Source organism: Xyrauchen texanus, chromosome 4, assembly GCF_025860055.1.
Source record: "Xyrauchen texanus isolate HMW12.3.18 chromosome 4, RBS_HiC_50CHRs, whole genome shotgun sequence".
NCBI lineage: Eukaryota > Metazoa > Chordata > Actinopteri > Cypriniformes > Catostomidae > Xyrauchen > Xyrauchen texanus.
In genome coordinates this window covers 54,190,036-54,211,972 of record NC_068279.1, presented here as the reverse complement: position 1 = coordinate 54,211,972, position 21,937 = coordinate 54,190,036, and the positions used below count along the sequence as shown (strand labels likewise).

At 39.0% G+C, this 21,937-nt stretch overlaps 1 protein-coding gene across 3 annotated transcripts in view; it reads left to right on the top strand.

Annotated features, from left to right (window-relative positions):
- The first annotated feature begins 17,085 nt into the window (after positions 1 to 17,085).
- LOC127637737 (astrotactin-2-like) overlaps positions 17,086 to 21,937 on the top strand; it is a 749,824-nt gene continuing 744,972 nt past the window's right edge. For all 3 annotated transcript variants that reach the window (XM_052118989.1, XM_052118979.1, XM_052118998.1), the window contains exon 1: positions 17,086 to 17,416. In XM_052118989.1, the coding sequence (XP_051974949.1) occupies positions 17,101 to 17,416 (316 nt within the window). In that variant the 5' untranslated portion in view covers positions 17,086 to 17,100. The remainder of the gene's footprint in view (positions 17,417 to 21,937) is intronic.

Below are 21,937 nucleotides of genomic sequence, written 5' to 3'. Positions count from 1 at the left end.
TGATAGTTGCTCCTAAATGTTGTTAATTATCACTCTTGGGGCTCTAAGAGTTTAAATTTTTTATAATCGTTTTATTGCCCGATAGGTGACAAGTCTGAGTGGGGAATTCATTAAGAAAGAATTGCGGTAGGTAAAAGCGGCGGTTATTTGCACGTGCTGTCTGCGCTGGTTTAGCGCCCGATTCACTAAAGGAATTATACTGGGCATCGTTTCCCAAAAGCATCGTAAGCTTAAGTATATAGCAGAATCCAACTTATGATTCATCTTAGTTTTGCAGCCTGTTTCTCAAAAGCATAGTAACTTATGAATCACTTGAAAATTCTCGTAGATTACTGAGTGTTCTAGAGTAATTGTACAACGCAAAGAGCATCGTTGTACAGCCCTGGCGGCTGTGGCTCAGGTGGTAGGGCGGGTTGTACACTAATCGCAGGGTTGGTGGTTTGGTGGTATATATATATATGGGTGGTTTGGTGGTGTATCAAATCAAATCACTTTATTGTCACACTACCATGTACACAAGTGCAACAGTAGGTGAAATTCTTGTGTGCAGTTCCGAGCAACATAGCAGTCATGACAGTGACGAGACATATACCAATTACAGTAAACAACATACTTACACAAAACAATTTACATATCAAATGTACACATACTTACACAACACAATAATAATATACAATGTACAGTAAACAATACACACAATATAGAATACACAATATACAATACAATAAGTAAAGAGTATATGAAATATATATACATATACAGGTGAAACTCGAAAAATTAGAATATCATGCAAAAGTTCATTAATTTCAGTAATTCAACTTAAAAGGTGAAACTAATATATTATATAGACTCATTACAAGCAAAGTAAGATATTTCAAGCCTTTATTTGATATAATTTTTATGATTATGGCTTACAGCTTATGAAAACCCCAAATTCAGAATCTCAGAAAATTAGAATATTACATGAAATCAATAAAAAAAGGATTTTAAATGCAGAAATGTCGGCCCTCTGAAAAGTATAATCATGCATATGTACTCAGTACTTGGTTTGGGCCTCTTTTGCATTAATTACTGCCTCAATGCGGCGTGGCATGGATGCTATCAGCCTGTGGCACTGCTGAGGTGTTATGGAAGACCAAGATGCTTCAATAGCGGCCTTCAGCTCTTCTGCATTGTTTGGTCTCATGTCTCTCATCTTTCTCTTGGCAATGCCCCAAAGATTCTCTATGGGGTTCAGGTCAGGCGAGTTTGCTGGCCAATCAAGCACAGTAATACCATGGTCACTGAACCAGGTTTTGGTACTTTTGGCACTGTGGGCAGGTGCCAAGTCCTGCTGGAAAATGAAGTCAGCATCTCCATAAAGCTTGTCTGCTGAAGGAAGCATGAAGTGCTCTAAAATGTCCCGGTAGACGGCTGCGTTGACTCTGGACTTAATAAAGCACAGTGGACCAACACCAGCCGATGACATGGCTCCCCAAACCAACACAGACTTTGGAAACTTCACACTGGACTTCAAGCATCTTGGATTGTGTGCCTCTCCATTCTTCCTCCAGACTCTGGGACCTTGGTTTCCAAATGAGATGCAAAATTTGCTCTCATCAGAAAAGAGGACTTTGGACCACTGAGCAACAGACCAGTTCTTTTTTCTTTAGCCCACGTAAGACGTTTGACATTTGAAGCCCATGTCCAGGACCCATCTGTGTGTGGTGGCTCTTGATGCAGTAACTCCAGCCTCAGTCCACTCCTTGTGAAGCTCCCCACACATTTGAATGGCCTTTTCCTGACAATCCTCTCCAGGCTACGGTCATCCCTGCTGCTTGTGCACCTTTTTCTTCCACACTTTTCCCTTCCACTTAACTTTCTATTAATGTGCTTTGATACAGCACTTTCAGAACATCCGACTTCTTTTGCAATTACCTTTTGAGGCTTTCCCTCCTTGTGGAGGGTGTCAATGATGGTTTTCTGCACAACTGTCAGGTCAGCAGTCTTCCCCATGATTGTGAATTCAACTGAACCAGACTGAGAGACCATTTAAAGGCTCAGGAACCCTTTGCAGGTGTTTAGCTGATTAGAGTGTGACACTTTGAGCCTACAATACTGAACCTTTTCACAATATTCTAATTTTCTGAGATTCTGAATTTGGGGTTTTCATAAGCTGTAAGACATAATCATCAAAATTATATCAAATAAAGGCTTGAAATATCTTACTTTGCTTGTAATGAGTCTATATAATACATTAGTTTCACCTTTTAAGTTGAATTACTGAAATTAATGAACTTTTGCACGATATTCTAATTTTTCGAGTTTCACCTGTATATATATATATATATACACTACCAAACCACCCATATATATATAGAGGGAGACGAGCTGGCGCGCTGGTTAAACTCCGTCAGCGCGGCGTTCGAACAGCACTGCCGAGCATTCATCTCGCAAATCTCCGCTCTCTTCCCATCAAAACGGACGAATACATCTCCTCACACATACTAATAAGGACTTTTCAAACTCTGCTGCACTGTGCTTCACTGAAACCTGGCTGAGTGAAGCCATTCCGGACAGCGCATTACATCTGCCGGGCTTCCAGCTGTTCAGAGCGGATCGCATCGCGGAGTTAACGGGGAAAACGAGAGGCGGTGGAACATGCTTTTACATCAACGAATGTTGGTGTACAGATGTAACAACTCTAAATCTGGAAGCGCTCTTTATTAACTGTAAGCCGTTCTACTCGCCGCGGGAGTTTTCTTTGTTTATTCTGGTGAGTGTTTACATTCCTCCTAACGCGTCTGGGAACTTAGCGCTGCAACAGCTGGCTGATCAAATCTCAGACACAGAACAACAATACCCGGACTCAGTCATTATTATTCTTGGGGACTTTCATAAAGCAAATCTCACACGTGAATTGCCCAAATACAGACAGCACATTACATCCCCCACCAGAGACAGGAATATATTGGATCACTGCTATACAACATTAAAGGATGCATATCGCTCTGTCCCACGTGCAGCTTTGGGACTCTGATCACTGTCTGGTTCATCTTCTCCCGACCTACAGGCAGAAATTAAAATCAACAAAGCCAGTTGTAAGGACTATAAGGAGATGGACTAATGAAGCAGAGCTGGAACTACAAGCCTGCTTTGACTGCACTGATTGGAGTGTTTTTGAAGCTGCAGCTACAGACCTGGACGAGCTCACAGATACTGTTACATCATAAATCAGTTTCTGTGAGTATATGTGCATCCCTACTAGGACATTTTTATCATTCAACAATGATAAACCATGGTTCACAGGAAAACTCAGACAGCTTCGTCATGCCAAAGAGGAGGCTTACAGGGGTGGGGATAGAGTCTTGTATAATCAGGCCAGGAACACACTGAATAAGGAAATCAGAGTGGCTAAAAGAAGCTACTCTGAGAAGCTGAAAAGCAAGTTTTCAGCTAACGACCCTGCATCAGTGTGGAGTGGCCTGAAACAACTTACTAATTACAGGACTCCTACCCCCAACCCTGTGGCGGACCAACGACTGGCTGATGACCTGAATGTGTTTTACTGCAGATTTGAAAGGCCCGATTTCACACCCCACATGCACTCGGACCTTCATTTCACACAACCATTAACACCTCCTGCAACCCCCCTCCTACTACACTACCTGCACTCAAGATCTGTGAGGACGATGTGTGCCGTGTCTTTCGGAAGCAAAGGTCAAGGAAGGCTCCAGGACCAGATGGCATCTCACCAGCTGGCCTTCGTTCCTGTGCTAACCAACTGGCCCCCATCTTCACTCAGATCTTCAATAGATCACCGGAGCAGTGTGAAGTCCCATGCTGCTTCAAACGCTCCGTTATTATCCCCGTCCCTAAGAAACCTAAAATCACAGGACTTAATGACTACAGACCTGTCGCCCTGACATCTGTGGTCATGAAGTCATTTGAGAGACTGGTGTTGGCCCACCTGAAGGACATCACTGGACCCTTTCTGGACCCCCTTCAATTTGCTTATCGAGCAAACAGGTCTGTGGATGATGCAGTCAACATGGGATTGCATCATATCCTGCAACATCTGGACAGACCGGGGACATACGTAAGGATCCTTTTTGTGGACTTCAGCTCGGCTTTCAACACAATCATACCAGATATACTCCGGACTAAGTTAAACCAACTCCCTGTTCCCACCTCTACCTGTCAGTGGATTATAAGCTTTCTGACGGACAGGTAGCAGCTTGTGAGGTAGGGAAAATTCACTTCCACCACCTGTACCATCAGCACTGGTGCCCCCCAGGGATGTGTGCTCTCCCCACTACTCTTCTCCCTGTACACCAATGACTGCACCACCAAGGACCCCTCTGTCAGGCTCCTGAAGTTTGCAGAGGACACCACTGTCATCGGCCTCATCCGAGATGATGATGAGTCTGCATATAGAAAGGTTGAACGGCTGGCTTTCTGGTGCAGTCAAAACAACCTGGAGCTGAACACGCTCAAAACAGTGGAGATGATTGTGGACTTTAGGAGGAACACCCCAACATTGTCCCCCCTCACCATTCTAAACAGCACTGTGGCAGCAGTGGAGTCATTCAGGTTCTTGGGCACTATCATCTCACAGGACCTGAAGTGGGAGATACACATCTACTCAGCAGTCATTGAGTCTGTCCTCTGCACTTCAGTAACTGTCTGGTTTGGTGCAGCTACGAAATCAGACATCAGAAGACTACAAAGGACAGTTCGGTCTGCTGAGAGGACTATTGGTTGCCCCCTGCCCCCCCTTCAAGAACTATACACTTCCAGAGTGAGGAAAAAGGCTGGTAAAATCACTCTGGACACCAATCACCCTGCCCACTACCTTTTTGAACTGTTGCCTTCTGGCCGGCGCTTCAGAGCTCTGAACACCAGAACCGTCAGACACAGGAACAGTTTTTTTACCTCAGGCCATCCATCTAATGAACAATTAAATTTCCCCATTGAGCAATAATTATGTGAAATACACAGTTTAATTTTAATTTTAATTTATATTATCCAACATATCCACTTCTGCCATTACTTACATTGCTCTGTACATAATATACAGGTTTTTGTTCTTTATATAACAAGATTGTATTAGATTTGCACTACGTGTGTGTATGTGGGTATGTATGAAGGTGAGTGTATGTACGTACAGTATATGTATAATTATTTATTTTGTGTTCTTTTTTGTTTTTAATTACCTATGTGTTGCTGCTGTTTTTGGTATTGTTTGTATTGTTGTAGACTGGAAGCTTCTGTCACCTAGACAAATTCCTTGTATGTGTAAGCATACTTGGCAATAAAGCTGATTCTGACTCTGATATATATATATATATATATATATATATATATATATATATATATATATATAGGTGGTTTGGTGGTATATATATATATATATTATTCCGTCATTCATTGTTGTGGCATGTTGACCAAATACAAGATTAATATTAGGAATTCACTGTTTTTAACTCTTTAACGTGTAAAAAAAAAAAAAAAAAAGAAAAATACCCAAACATGAAAGGAGGGGAAAGATTAGTAGCATAAACAATGTGGTACAAGTTACAAATTGAAGTTTAGGGTTGAAGAATTATATAAGTATGCACAATAGTGATGCTTGCTCAAGCACCTCTACAAAAAAATGGGTGGCAAAAAGAAAAGGCAAGTTTATTCCTTCTGTTATATATGTTTGTGTGCTGTTAAAAAACTCCAATATTCTGTGTGTTTTGAGCAACTGAAATGAAATGGAACCAGGATCCGGTGTGCTGGTACTGGTACTCATCATGGTGCCAAAACATCTCTCATTACTCTCAATGGCCATCCTGACTCGAGCTGAACTCTCATTTACATCTTTCACATCACACTGGCACAGTTACACACCTCAAGTGCACTTCTTCGAACATTGAATTCAAATCTTTTATTTGTGGCAGCTGGAGGCACGATCTCTCATTCTGTGTTCTTATTTCTGTGATTTTGTTGTTATTTTACTTGGAATATTTTGAATAATCAAATTAATCGCCATCTGTGCTGTTGGCTGGGCAGTGAAGTGTTTGGTATAGAAGTGCATTTGACTGATCAACTGTAACAAATAACAGTATATCTTTCTTTAATTCAAAATGTTTCCATGGAAACACATTTCCTAAATGAAAGCATCCTCTCTTAACCTCAAAGCTTTCTTGCGTGAGGACAATTGTGTTACCTTGTAGATCTTCGATGCAGGTTTACATGCACATGCATTCTGCGTTTATTTCCCTTTTGATTTTCTAAGGGGATTCAGGTGTTTATTGACGCACATAACCTGATAGTTTGAGAATGGTAGATTTTCTGGTTAGATTCACATGAATTATAGGACATTAATTCTCGGTTCATTGTAATAAGTATTATGAAGCCTATAATAGAGTGTACTGCTCTTTATAACGAACAGCTTTGGCCAGGTTTCTCCTCACGATTTCTGGCAACTGGTTAAGTGCAATCATTCAGACTCCAGACAGCTAATTCAATGGAAAAGTCTGGATGTATGGTGTCCCATATATGTGCCTGCAAAATTTGTATTAAGGGTGCCATTTGTATTGTTACCATTGTTATATCGCTCTCTCTCTCTCTCTCTCTCTCTCTCTCTCTTTTTTTCTGGTGCCCTTTAACATTGTTAAAGGAAAACAAAAACTATGGTAATATTAATACAGCCTTGTTGTACAATAGTAAATATTTTTTTAAATGTTTCTATACAGACGTCTGGAGGAAATGTAGAGCGGATGGAGTTTATTGACACTAATAAAAGCTTATAAATTGACCCTGTGCTATGCTCTTTTCCTCTCGGATACTGTTGCTCTCTCAGTCAAGCTTTACACAACGCCCCACTGGAATGAAATGGAGATTTCCAAAAACTTTGTGTCAGTTACAGTAGAAAAATCACTACTGTAATTGTAGTTCAGCTACATTATTTGTAGTAAAACCATAGTTATATTTATCATTCAAATATGGTTACTGTAGTAAAACCATACTTAATGTTGTGGTTACTATGGTTTTACTACATATACCACAGTCTACTATTGTGAGAGAATGCAACGCTACTCCTAACAAAACAAAAAACACAGTGTGTGTCTGTAACTTGTGTCACTGTTATAAGTATCTTGGCAACACTGTGTTACCATATATATATATATATATATATATCCATCATGGTGGTTGGCAACAGTTGCTAAGGTAGGATTGGTCAATAACATAAGGCGGGGCTTTTCAAAGGGTTATTTGTGTCTTTCAGGTCATTGGACATATGGCATACAAGCAACATATCTGAAATCTAAATGAAGAACACATTTATATTTAATTCATATTATAACACAATTCAGGTGTGAGTGTGGGCGGGTTTGGGCAGTTACAAACTGGTAATTACAATGGTATAAGGGTATTATGCTATAAATGTGGTTTATGAGGACATTTATAGTATGTTTATAAATCATACTAAACAAAGTTTTATTGAAAATGTAAAAATGCAGAAAGTTTTGTGTAAGGGTTAGGTTTAGGTGTTGTGTTAGGTTTAGGGGTAGAGTTAGGGGATATAATCTATAGCTCGTTCAATATAAAAATCATTATGTCTATGGAGAGTCCTCATAATGGTAGCTGCACCAACATGTGTGTGTGTGTGTGTGTGTGTGTGTGTGTGTGTGTGTGTGTGTGTGTGTGTGTGTGTGTCTGTGTGTGCGTGCGTGAGTGCTTGTTGGGTTTGTGTGATTATGATATTTAAGGTATGAAATTTCAATAGATCCAAGGCCGTAAACATGTCTTGAACACTGGGGGTTGTGGGTGTTGAGGTCACAATATTTGGTCCTCTTTGGTCCTTTGATACAGTAAAGGTGCTGAATGCAATACTTTTCTGATTAAAAGCTTTAGATGCGATAAAGGCCCACAATTGTAACATTTTCGGTTGTAAAATATAAAAAAAAACATTTCCACACAGAAGTGCACACAGTACAAGACTATTCCACCATACAGAATACAGCTGATTAAAATATCTATTTTCATGTTCCAAGAAAATTTAACAGCATGTGGGTTTTGAACAATATAAAAGGTGAGTAACTGAGTGAGTAAAAGTACATTTTCCATTTTTTGGTGAACTACTTCTTTATCATCCTCAAAATAAATGGTCTATTTTTAAAAGAGGACTCTTAGGAGATGCTGTACAAAATTCTGAATTAAAGACATAAAGAGATTATTTAGAAATTGATTTTAAATGATTATTGAATAATATTTGCATTAAGAATATATGACACTGTCCTTACCAAAACATAAAAGCACAAGTCATAGGCCTTTCCATGTACTAGTTTTAATCTTCGGGTGATAAAGCTCTACTTTGTGTTATAGAACATTTTATAAGACAATATCAAGTGAATTTTCTAAAAAGCTTCTTCAGAAACTTACCAGATAACCACATTCATTCAATTCCTTTATAATATACGCACATTCACTCTTTCGTCTTAAGCCTGACATGCTGAAAACTGCTTCATTAATGTTTTCACATTCAAAAAATGAATGACATACAAATCACGTACTGTACATGACAAATTTTCAATTCAAAACAGCAAATTTAGCCAAATTGCAAATAGTTTGCACCATTGGAAATTACCAGTGACGTGCGGTGATGTCTTAAAGAGGCTAGGCACTGAGTTATGAAAGCCAGATTACCTGATTTATTGTTTAAGCTAATAATACGTAATAACAGTGAACGTTACGCACAAGCGTGGCATATCAAGAAATGTACAAATCAGGATGTATATCGTGTACTCTCTCTCTCTCTCTCTCTATCACAGACACACACACACACACACACACACACACACACACACACACAAGCGCGTAAACAGTGAACGTTATGCACAAGCGCGGCATATCAAGAAATGTGTATTTTATGTTTTATATATAATATATACGATTTTGTTAATATATCTTCATTAGATATTATTATACAAAATTCAGTAGTCAAAACACAGAACATATAACAGAACATAAGTTGTTTATTTTTTACAACATTATGTGCTTATTTTTTTTATGTGCAATCTTCATCTTTATAACAGAAGATACAATACAACAATCCTTTACCTTTTCATTGTGGTAGGTTATATTCAGCTTCCTTTGCTCGTCAAGTGCAAGGTCGATCCGAGATTTTCCAAAGATTTTCAGTGTAATTTGACCCTGGATGTGAGCTGACGACTTTTCATGCTTGGTTAAAGCAAGTTGTTCAAATCACAATATCCCGCTGAAGTCCAAACAGTCTGACTGGTTGAAAAAAGCAGGCAGGGATAGCAGTACAGCCGCTGATTGTTAGCACAGCCACATAGCCAATCTTTTCTTACATACCAATCAGTTTGAAATGATCGGATAATTTTTGGGCCCTTTTGCTGTACTAGTCCATCTAAGGCTGGCGTAGACCTCCCTCTTGCAATTAACTCATATTTGGAATTAAAATCGAGCTTGGAAGTTGGAAAAAATTCTTAATTCCGTGATTACGGCCGGTGCTGTCATTTTGATTTTGAATTTTGTGGGGATTAGGCATGCACGCTAACTGTGGTGTAATGACGTTAGCTACGCAAATGTCCAGGAATATCTCGATTTTAATTGGTCCATGTCTGATACGTAATGGAGATGATTACGGGCATAACATATTTACGTCAAAAGGCACAGCAGATTTGTGCTTTTTGCCGTACATGTTAAAGAATACAGGATCGAAGTGCGCATGCGCAACATGGGTTTTCCGCTTGTCGTCTGCAATGAATGGACCGTAAAAGCACTGCTTATTCTACCATTTGTTTTTAGTTGATTATGCGTAACTGCTACATTTGTCATCATAACGTCTAAACAATTGGAATAACACACATATTGCATATATAAATCACAAGAATAAAAAGTAAAAATACAAATACAAGTTTATTATTTAATAAACATTTTATTTTTGAATTTTGGCCGGGTAGGCAGTGCCTAGTTTGCCTACCCAGACCGCACGTCAGTGGAAATTACTGTTTGTCTGGACACCATTTCAGTCATAAAACAGTGGGCAAATATTGCATGTTTAGTTATATACTGACATCACACATGATACAAACATTCTTAACCTGAACTACTGCCACTGATGCGTGCATGCTGCGTGGCTCTGGAATAATCCACAAGGTTCCCACTCAACTTCTTAAATTTGAGTCTTGCCTTTATTGATGTGATTGGTCTCAAATTACACTGAGCAGCCGGGTTGGACTACTGTTGATGCAAAAAAAAAAACTATTGTGTTATTCATGCAACAACTTATTGACTGTTAAACAGTGGTGCATAATAAACTGCAGCAGAACAGCAACAAGTAATCAATTATTGGGTTGGCAATCTGGCCATATCTGATTATTGGTGGGGGACTTGTCCCCCTCAATGTATATTGTGGTTATGTCCCTGAACAGATCTAAAACTTCACCTTCACCAAATGTTCTGGGGTGTGTTTCCCAAAACTATTGTTAGCCAACTATGGTGAAAGGTTCCATCATTAACAACATAGTTCAACGATTTGGTGTTTCCCGAAACGGTAGTTCCAACGAACAGCTCTCCACCTGTGGTTAGAAGCGTAGTTCCTTGTTAGTTTGTGGTATCGACATCATTGATTTTGCCGAGGCTGGGTTGTGTTCTATTCAGAGTTATCACCCCTATGCCCTATTCCTTTCAAAGACCTGAATGAAATGTTCTCTGACTTGCATTCTGCCTTGATGTGGGTTCAGAGGATCATCATCATTGGCTCCAGCACCAACCCCCTCTTCCTCCTCAGAAAGTTGAACATTTTCCCTCAATGCAATGTTGTTGAGAATTGCAGTAACCACTAAAAGAGCACAGGTGTTGGAGCGGTTCAGCTTCAGGCCACCACTAGACTTGCTGATGCAGCAAAAACGTTGTTTCCACACTCCTATAGCCCTCTCCAATATAGAGTGTTTCCTTCCATGGGCCTGATTAAACCTTTCCTCTGCAATGGCAGCTGGATGCTACACAGGTGTTAAGAGGTATGGGTGAAGAGGACATTCACTGTATCCCAGCAGCCAGTTGTCACCAAATTGCTGAACTGGCCCACTTAAAAGAATCATATGTGCTTCCAGGCATTTTTGAACAATGTCAGTGAAGACCCTCAGGTGATCACACACTACTTGAACATTAATGGATTGATAGCCCTTCCTGCAAATGCACAAGGTCTCATTCACCACAGGACTTGCCGCTGGGATAAGGGTGCCATCAATGACGCCAGTCACTCTGGGGATGTTAGCAATATTATGAAACAGTTGATTGGCCAGCTGGACTTTTGAGGAGGAAGTCAGCATGGTGTCCATAAGCTGTAACAGCAAAAGTGTTACTGCTGTCACAGCCTTGCTGACCGAAGACTTGTTGAGCCACAGGCCATCACTAACCAACTCCATAATAATCCCCACAGCATAATAACACAGTGCAGCTAAGAACTGCATTGCTGGACTTAAGGCATAGTTTCATCTTGTGGCCCTCTCAAGATGATCTGGGTCCTTGGAAGCTGGGATATTCTTATGATTTCGTCATTGGATAGAGAGTCAAGTTCCGCGTTACCTTCTGTGCTCAAGCCGTAGAATACTTTGTAAAGCCGCCATTATTGGCATTTGAAACATGCATATATACTGTTTTTATTAGGAGAGTCATTAGTACAGCTGCTACTATTGTACCTGAGGGAAGGATAGAAACACCTCGGTGGCTAATAATCATCTAAATTAACTAGATAAACATGAGTGATTCATCAATGATTTGTGACATTAAAAGGGCAACATTATATTGTGTATTGAGAAAATATTTCCATAGTAAACTTTAGTTACTTGACTGTTGTAGTGTCACCACCACTGCAAAACAATAAAGGTTTGGATTTCATTCCATATGATTCATTACCATACTTATTTAAATTATTAATTACATTATTCTGGTAGTTGATAATGAAGGGATGACAAGGATTCATGATAGGCATGATTCACACAATAATTTCTTACATTTTGATCTGAGATGCTACTGTGATGCATCAAGTCAAAAGTATCACATGTATGTGCTCATTTCCACATCTTAAACTACTGGATGAATTAGAAAAGCACCACCAAAAAACATTTAGCAAAATGACAAAATGTGTATTTAAATTCAGATTGTGAAGGGTTTTAACTTCTCTGTCACTGAAAAGCAAGATGAAAATCGTATTTTTTGTTGCCATTCAGCACCACACATCTTCACCAGATCCCCATTTGCCAGACCCAGTCTGTATCTTTCACTCAATTTATATTTTATTCTATATCTCTCATTGTATCAAGAATAAATGTGCCATTCTTATTAGTTTGTGAAGAGAGTGCACATGTATGTGCTCAAGTGTGGTAAAGTGAGGTAAGAGCCTGATCTCTCATAAAATTCGGCAAGTGTTTGCCGATTTTTCTTTAGCCAAAATCGGCATACGTTGACTGAATTTGAAAACACTGCCTCCAGAGGATAAAGTGGTAAGTGTTTCAGAGCATATAAAAAGTGTAACATCCATTTATATCCAAGAGAGGTTGCCAGAAACCATTTGTAAAAATAATTCTTTTCAGCTGAACATGGTGTAAAACAGTGAAGAGAAATGTTTATTTTATTAAATCTACCCCCAATCCAAAACCCTAATCTAACCATACCAATTAGTAGAAACAAAATGCAATGTTAAGTATAAAAATGCAACCTCCTTAACATAATCGCAAGTGTTTGTACAAATGTGATTACTTCCTCATTGGAATGGGGATTCAACTGTGGGCTCCTATGCAACTGACAGAATGTGCTACCTGTCATACCACGAGGGAAAGTAATTATTGCTGAGCAGTTCCAAATATGTCCGATGGGAGATAGGGCATGTCAGTGAGTCAGCATACTGTTGCCGATCCTAGGATACTGGAACTTTCGGAAACAGCATGCTGACTTCCCGTGTGATCATGCTGGAGGTAAACCCCACTATTGCAGCTAAATGCTGCGATAGGTCGCAATAAAAACAAACACATGAGCAGCAGAGGAAATGTGAAAATAAAGCGAAATAATGGAGAACAGAAAATGGCGAAGTAGTCCACAGATGCCATGTTTGTTATTAACAGCAGCGTTGTGGGGAAATACCACAGCTATGGAGCTGCTTAGTGTTTACAAACCAAACCACTTTTACACTGTAGTAAAGAGTACCTCACTTACAAAGTGCATATAAACGAAAACGTCTATTTCATGTCTTAAGTTGCGGTCTCACAATAAACGGCTTTCTGTCCATGTAAATGAGCTGTTACAATATAATATCCATTCAATCTCTGCTGAAGTTCACCCGCTGCGTAACGTCATTAACGACACCTCCACATTGTTGAAACAACATGGTTCGAACGATGGAAATGCGACATAGTTACTAGTGTTTCGCGAAGCAGTCCTGACTAGCTAGTTAGTTTCTCTTACGATGCAAAATATATTTTTTTCCTATTTTGTCCGTTTATTTTGAAAAACCTTTATATGGATTTAAGATGTTTCTGCACACGTCAGTATTCGACCTACTCTGCAAAGTTCAAAGGACTGGCTCAAAATCGGCATTATAGCACTGGACTGTAGAATTCCTTGACCTGCAAGGTTAGGCATTATTATTCATGTTAGCATTAAACAACCTCTCATTCCATAATTGAAATGTTTAAAATGCTGGTGCAACCCAGATATAAGCCTATTAAACTAGGTATGAGTGGAATAAATAAATCTGAATTTGCTGTAAGCTTAAGGGTTAGGGATGGAAGTGGGGAACATGCTTACAGTATTTATGAGCAAAATGTCCTAAGCTTAATTTTCTCAAAGGAAAAATAAAATAAAATAGCATGTCATGAATAAAAACTGAAAAGTATTGCAGGAATCATGGCTTCAAAGGTTTTACAACCTTGAACTTATGCTGATTTAAACATGTCACGTCTAATATATGTTTAATATATGAAGAAAAGGTAATAGAGTACAAAATAATACTTTAGTACATCTATCTAATGGGCAGTCTGATGGAAATAAATAATTTATAAAATAAATATATAAAACATATATTATTATTATGAAGTTTTTTAAAGATTTCGTGAGATTCATACCCATATATAGCCTACTTTTCTTGAGGAGAAAATGTTTTGGTCATATGCGGCTGAAAAAGCATTTTATATGCCTCAGATTCATATTACACGCTTATCATTTTTAAAGCAACTGCCAAAAGCTGCAGAGTATAAATGACTTTATAAGCAATAAATAAGCTTTGGCCCTCAGACATCAAGCATGGTGTTCTGGAGCCAATTGGAGACTGTACTGTACCAGTCAGACGAGATTAAAGGAAGAAAGGAAGGACAAATTGTCCATTTATTTGAGAAAATTGAGAAAACAAGCATGGCAGACCTACTGGTGAGATGGAGAGTGTTGGCGCTGAGACCTGTTACACGCAGTAAACCTGTTTAGACCATCTCTGCCTAGACCGTCGCTTGCTGCCGTGTTGTTTGTCAAATTCAATTTCCCAGAATCAGAGGACTTCTCGGCACGGGGGTCAATGCAATTTCAACGGAAATAAATCTCATATATCCAATGGTGGAGTACGTGTTAAAGTCTCCATTAGCTATTAAATGTGTAGCGTTCTCTTTTCTATACATGCTGAAACATCGCTTACCTGACACTTTTGTACCATACCTCACGGTCTTTTCTGGATTTTCAGCAAATTCTAATTTAAGTACTAATATCTACTATTCTATAATGATTATGCTGTTATTATTATTAGTAGTAGTATGGTCAAAATACACAGATACTTTTGAATGACTATCAATGGAGAAAGAGGCTTTATGGCATCAGGCTGGAGCAAACTGGCCCATGCTAGTCAAAACCTTCATAATAACACATGTATAAATGCACAGTGATTTGAAGGTACCTCTGTTGTCCCTTTGAGTACAGAAGTTTGTTACCGCCACAATAATGCACAGATATTGAAATAGGTTATGAGTTTATTTCACTCTTTGTTTAGATAACTAAAACAGTAAAATATGTGCATAAATAATAATTCCAATACAGTTTTAATGAGTCATTCATAAAATATATTATAAATGTAAAACATATTTAAATCTCTTCATTCTATTAAAAATCAACCCCTGAGACATGAAATTGCCTGAAGCTGAAATATGATGTCAAAATCAAATCACTTTATGTTATTCCTGCATATGTACTGAAACCAGAAGTTATTCTATTTATGATTAAAGCACTTATTTACAAACTCACTCACACATGCACACACACACACACACACACACACACACACACACAAATGCAATGCAAACACACACACGAACACAAACATAAACACACACCCAAACACACACACACAATCACACACACAAACATAAAAACACACATCCAAACACAAACAACAATTACACAAACACACACACACACACAAACATAAACACACGCACACACACACACACACACATACACACACAAACATAAACACACGCACACACACACACACATACACAAACACACATATGCACACACACCCACACAAACATAAACACACACACACAAACATGCACACACACCCACACAAACATAAACACACACATACACACACATGCACACACAAACACACAGACACAAACATAAACACGCACACACATATATGCACACACACACACCCAAACATACACACTAACACACATAAACACGCACACACACATACAAACACGCACACACAAACCAAAACACACAGACCAACACCCACACAAACACACACACACAAATACGCACACACACAAACACACACACACAAACAGACACATGCACACACACACACACACACACATACACACGCACACCCAAACACATGCACATACACGCACACAATAGGCACGCACACACACACACAAACATGCACACACACAAACATGCACACACACACACACACAGACACGCACACAAACATAAATACACAAACACGACACACACACAAACACACCAAAACACAAACACACACACATATACACACACAAACACACCCACACACACAGCGGCAGAGAGGGTCTCGTCAGGTGGTGTGTTTGATTTCTGTGTGAAGCCGTCTTTGTGTGCTGACATCGTCAATCTCGGCTCGCTGTTTCACATGACGTGAATTACATTTATTTTGAAGACTTTAATTATTATGAAGCATGCTGCGCCCTCTCCCTAGATTGTAACAATCAATTAGTTGAGGAAACCCAAATTGTCCTTACAGGTGTCATTTTCAACAACATAATACAACAGAATCCATTTCTATTGTGTGTTTTTCTTCTTTTATTTAGAGACTTGTTTAATGTCATGGGCCTTTATATTCACTGTACTTTATCCTGGCCTCCTTAACTCATTATATAAAAGTATCTCTTGCATTACATCAGACCTGTGACAGAACCAAAAACTGAGTAACATAACTATGATTGTATTATGCATGTTGAATAGATTATATGCATTTTTGTAAATGAATGCATTAGTGTGGTTACAGAGCACCGGGATCTCCCGAGAGCCTTCAGTGAATATGATCATAATGATAAATATGAATTAAAATCATCTTTTTAAAAAGGCATGATGAGAAACATCTAAATATCAGATGTCTTTAATTTTTTTTTATTTAGGAGGTTAATGTAATAGTTTTCAATAATACATTTCCATGTTTTACTTAAAAATAATGCTTTCAATTTCATAAAAAATGAAAATTTTATATATGTATTTATTTTAAGTGCTGACATATTACATTTAAAGAAAGATTATGAGTGTTAGAGATGATAGTCACATGACCTCAGTGTTTGTAGGGGACTCTCTCATTGTTCCTCTCTCCAGCTTTTTTTCCTTTTCAGGGAAAACATTGTAAGAAGTTTATTTATTTATTTGCTGTCATGTTGTGAAAGTTATTGTGTAGGCTATTTGACTTGATGTTAGTCTGTTTATACAAATGAGAGCTATTAACGAGTGCTGCCGCCTGCTGGTCGCTGTCATCACTGCCGCTATAAACTATCAGCGCTTTACATGAGCCACTCAATCCACGCGCAGCGGCACCGGGAGCAGAGCGGAATGACACCGAGAGGCGCGCGTGTCCTGCTGCCGCTGCTGCTGGCGCTCTTTGCCAGCGGAACCGGCGCCGGAGGAAAACTGGACGAAGACCGGGACAAGAGAAGCGACGCGGAGAGCCCTTGTGAGGTAAAGACCGTGACCGTGTCCACGCTGCCCGTGCTCCGGGAGAATGAGTTCAGCTTCACGGGCGCAGGATCCGGGAGTCTCGCTGGAGGAGGAGAGTCCAGACTTCTGCTGTTCGTCAGGACTGACCTGCCGGGGCGCATCGCGGTTATGGATGATCTGGACAACACGGCGCTGCCGTTCTTCACCCTAGGTGAGCACATTTCGCTATCCATCACATCTAGTGCTGAACTGAGAGATGAGAGAAGTGAGAAGTGAGATGGTTTCGGGATGTTCCTCTCGTCGATCCTTTAATCTGTTTTATTTGCACACTCTGGTTCAAAGCAGGAGAAAGTGAGATGGTCGGCTTTGGAAATCTTTGTTTTAATGTCTTTCTCTGAGCATTCTTTCAAAGCAAACAATCAGAGTCTGACCATTGCATGGGCACGCTTCACAAATAAAGGCTCTTCAATGGTTCTTTGGTTCAGCAAAGTACCTCTTCAAATCTAGAACCATAGTTCAATGTATTTTTAAGGGTCCATGGCAATTGAATTGAGCTATACTGTGCGGCGGATGTTACAAAAGTTAGTGTTGTTTCTTTTTTGGTTCTTCAGATCAGTGTTTGGTTTCTGGCTTCTCTAAAGCACCAGTGTATTGATGGTTTATAAAGAACTACTGAATGATAAACTTCTTGGACTGCATCAGGCAATGAAACCAAGTTTGTTTCTGGTTACACTTTACATAATGTTCCCTTCGTTTAGGATTTATAATGGGGTTCATTAATGATTCATGAGTAATTTACAAATAGATTATAAATCACTAGCAACATGCATTTATCAGGCAACTTTCATGCAATACTTGCCAAATAGTTATGTATTATAAATGCATAGTTAATATACTTACTTACGCTAATAATAATTAAAAACATGAAATGCCCTAATTCATGATTTATATCACAGCGCTGCAAACAATTATTATAGTAAGATTACAAAGAGGGATTATGGGTTTTTATTCATGACTGTAATGTCTTGACTCACTTGCGTTGTCATTTTCCATGTAATGTTGATGTCAAAAGAATGGTGCTACTCTGAGTGTTGTACCAACATACCTAATACTAGTGACCTAAAGTCCTCTACAAATACACTTTCCAGCTCTTCATGCTCATTCACAGCAGATATCATCTAATAAAGCCTGACCATTAAACCACACTCAACTTTATCTACAAGTTTCTAATGTTGACAACTCCTTAATTAAGGCCCTACATGTGTCTACTATACATTTAAAGGTGCAATATGTATTTATGTATATTTACTGTACTAATGCATACAATTATCATAATATGTTATCAGAGATTTAGGAAACATGCTTGAAATACTGTTGAAATACTGGCTTCTCCGAAAACAATGCTTTAGCCAGTATATTCTACTTTGAAATGTCCGTTCTGGGCCGGAATTTCTGTTTGTGTTTTGGCCTGTGTGATCCCACCCACTGCCCATTTCCCAATAGTGTTTCCACACCCCTGCAAACTCAGCACGCTGCAGCCATGAAAGCCAGCAATACATCTAGCCAGCACTGACAGAGTTATAAAAAATCCACACGAGCTGGTTTATAATTAGCAAAGAGTAAAAACATTACAAACGTATACATTAGCTGATCAACATACAGTGGAAGGCTCGTTGTTTGCCATTGTCAGTTTGCTCGTTCCTGTTGCGTGTCCTCAACCTGACAACCAGCGTGAGCTTTGATTCTGGGGGGGAGGGGGCGGGGGAGACATCTCTCTCCATTATTTTGAATTTGAACTGTAGTACCCATTTTAAATGTTTGATGTCATTGTTACATATTGCTACTTTAAGGTACATTTTTATAGGTTGCTAGTGTCGAATAAGCGTCAATAAGTATTAAATGGTTCACTATTTGACAGGTATTGCATAAAAGTCACCCTTTATATGCATGTTGTACTAACTGTTTATTAATGGATTATACTGCATTTGTAAATGAAATATTAGTCATTCATGAACTGCTTTTTGTAAGGAATAATGTACAGTCAGTATGTTGTTATCGTACAATAAACCGCGACATGGTGAATATGACCCGACGCGAAGCGGCGGGGGGGGGGGGGGGTCATGTATAAACCTAAAGGGGTTTATTTTGCGATAACAACAGATAGTGACTGTACATTATCCCTCTTATTACATGGCTACTAACCAAATAAATAAATACATGGACATACAATATTGATTTGCATTGAAATTGTTATTTGAGAAGAAAGAAATCGCTGAACATCTTGAATCATGCGTCAGTTCTGTTGGTGTTTATTGTGTGAAAATGCTCATCTGACTCCTCAGCATTCAACCTCTTACAAGACTACTTGCCAAATAAATAAATAAATAAATGGACATGAATTTGAGTTGAAATTATTTTATTCGCTTTTAGAGATCGCACAGTGAGCCGAGAAGCACGAGAGATGGCTCGCAGGAACCGGATGAGCGGTCTTTTATGTCTTAATCATCACTATTTCATAACTATTTTTGTCATATATGGTTTTTGAGTTGCAGCTATAGTGTTCTTTGGCTATATATCGATGCTTAATTTATCATTAACTTTCATCAAGCTGTAGGTTCTTCAGATCAGTTTATTGGTTTCTGGGTTCTAGCACCACTGTATATGGTAGATGACTTTCTGAAGACTTAGAGAAGAAATGTCCTATTGTATTAGAACGAAAATGATAGCCTTTTTGGTTTAATTGTAACTTTTATTGAAAAAAAAGAAAAGAATATATGTAACAAGTACGAAATCAAAGCTGGTTTCCTGGTGTGCACTTAAGACACACACACACACACACACACACACACAGGGGAGCGAGGTGCCTCTTGAGGCCAGGGGAGTTAGGTATACATACTGCACAGCTACTTACCAGCTGGCTCCCGTTACACTCACCCACCTAAACTTCACTCCCATCTGGGTCATGGCACTACTGTAACCGGTCCTACTCCACCCGCTTCGAATGGGCTTGAACCGGCATCACCGACATGGGAGGCCGCTGTGCAAATGTGGAGGAAAACGGCTACATCCTGTAGTGTCAGTCACTATTGTGCCTCTTCAGGCCAGGGGAGCGAGGTTTACACATGCACATTAAAACATCCAGTACGTCATTGAAGTCAACTATCCACTACATCATCACGCTACAGCCCGCAGCAAGGACAGTCTCCGTCTGGTTAGAACAAGGTGTAAAATGTAGTTGTGATGAGTCCTGTAACCCACAATCACATACTGATATGAAGTATATTTTGATGACTGCACTGTTTTGTAATGTGTTCCTGTGCTGGTCCATGACTGTATTACAGTTAAGGTCCATGACTGTATTACAGTTCCCTATTAATCTGTTTAGCATGTAGAGTTTATTGTGCATAATGCTAAAGTTTTACTTGCAGATAACTTTTTGTCTTGTAACTGTACAGTCAGAACTGATTATTATTATTGGAAACAGAACAGTATGGCATCTGCTCTATATTGACCACTGTGTTGCCCTTTCACCCATATATAGAATTTCAGTTACACTCAGTTACAACACAAATGTTGAATGATACTGTAAATATCACTGTACATGTGTATCATCTGATCCCATGTGGTTTCTGCATGTTGTGCAGTACTTTGTTTAGATGCAATGCATGGTTTGCCAATGCCAAACCAATGTTTAGATTGTTGCTTAAAAGCACCTTTAAGCCATATGTGGGTATAAGACATGGGGCACATTTCTGTCAAATTTTAGCAATCTTTTCTACCTCCGATAATTCATTTGAAATGATCCTGCAGTGTGACAAATTCATTTTTGAAAGTCAAATATTCCCTCAATTAGTATCAGCTCATAAAAGCTGCATGAATAATAATTATACAAGAATGAACAAAACCCCGTTTTAAATAAGAGTGTCATACCACATGTCATGGTCCCAAAAGGTTTTCACAACCCCTCGACTGTACTAGTACTGATACTGTAAAACATGAATCTATATGCTTTATGTCAGTAGAGCACTTGCGTTATGAGTTTTCTCGATCATGGCTGTTGGCCATTTTTGGTTTTGTTGTTCAGTTTTTGTTCAGTTGAGTACACAATGTAACACACCACATCTCTCTAGCAACCTCCTAGCAATGTCCCACCAACACCCTAGAAACCACCTTGCATCTTCCTCTCCAACCCCGTTAACTCTCCAGCAACCACCTAGCAATACATTAGAAACCACCCAGATCACACTAGAAACTACATCGACATGCCCTAGCAACAACACAGTTCACATTAGCAACCACCCACATGACCTTAAAATTAAAATGGCAGTAAGCTGTCTAAGTTCAATTCATTTTTTCAATACCCTCCCCATTATACCAAAACTTGTGGGGATTAGGGACATCTGGGAGGTGAAAGGTATAGAATTAGTGATAAGCACACATTTCTGTATGGAAACGGCTTTAGGGCAGATTTATTTTGTGATAAACCAAATCTTATGTGACAAAATGTTTTTTTTAAAGCATGACATCACGCACTCATTTTTATAGATAAAATGACATTTGAATGGAAACAGGCAGAAGACGACAAATTTCGCAAACATTTTTTTTACACATTTTCACTTTGTCGATAACAAAGCGAAATGTGGATGGAAACTAGGCTATTGATACTGAATACATTTAACTTCAGCTCAGTCTTATAGAATGAACGTTACTATAACTGATTTTTTTTTTTTTA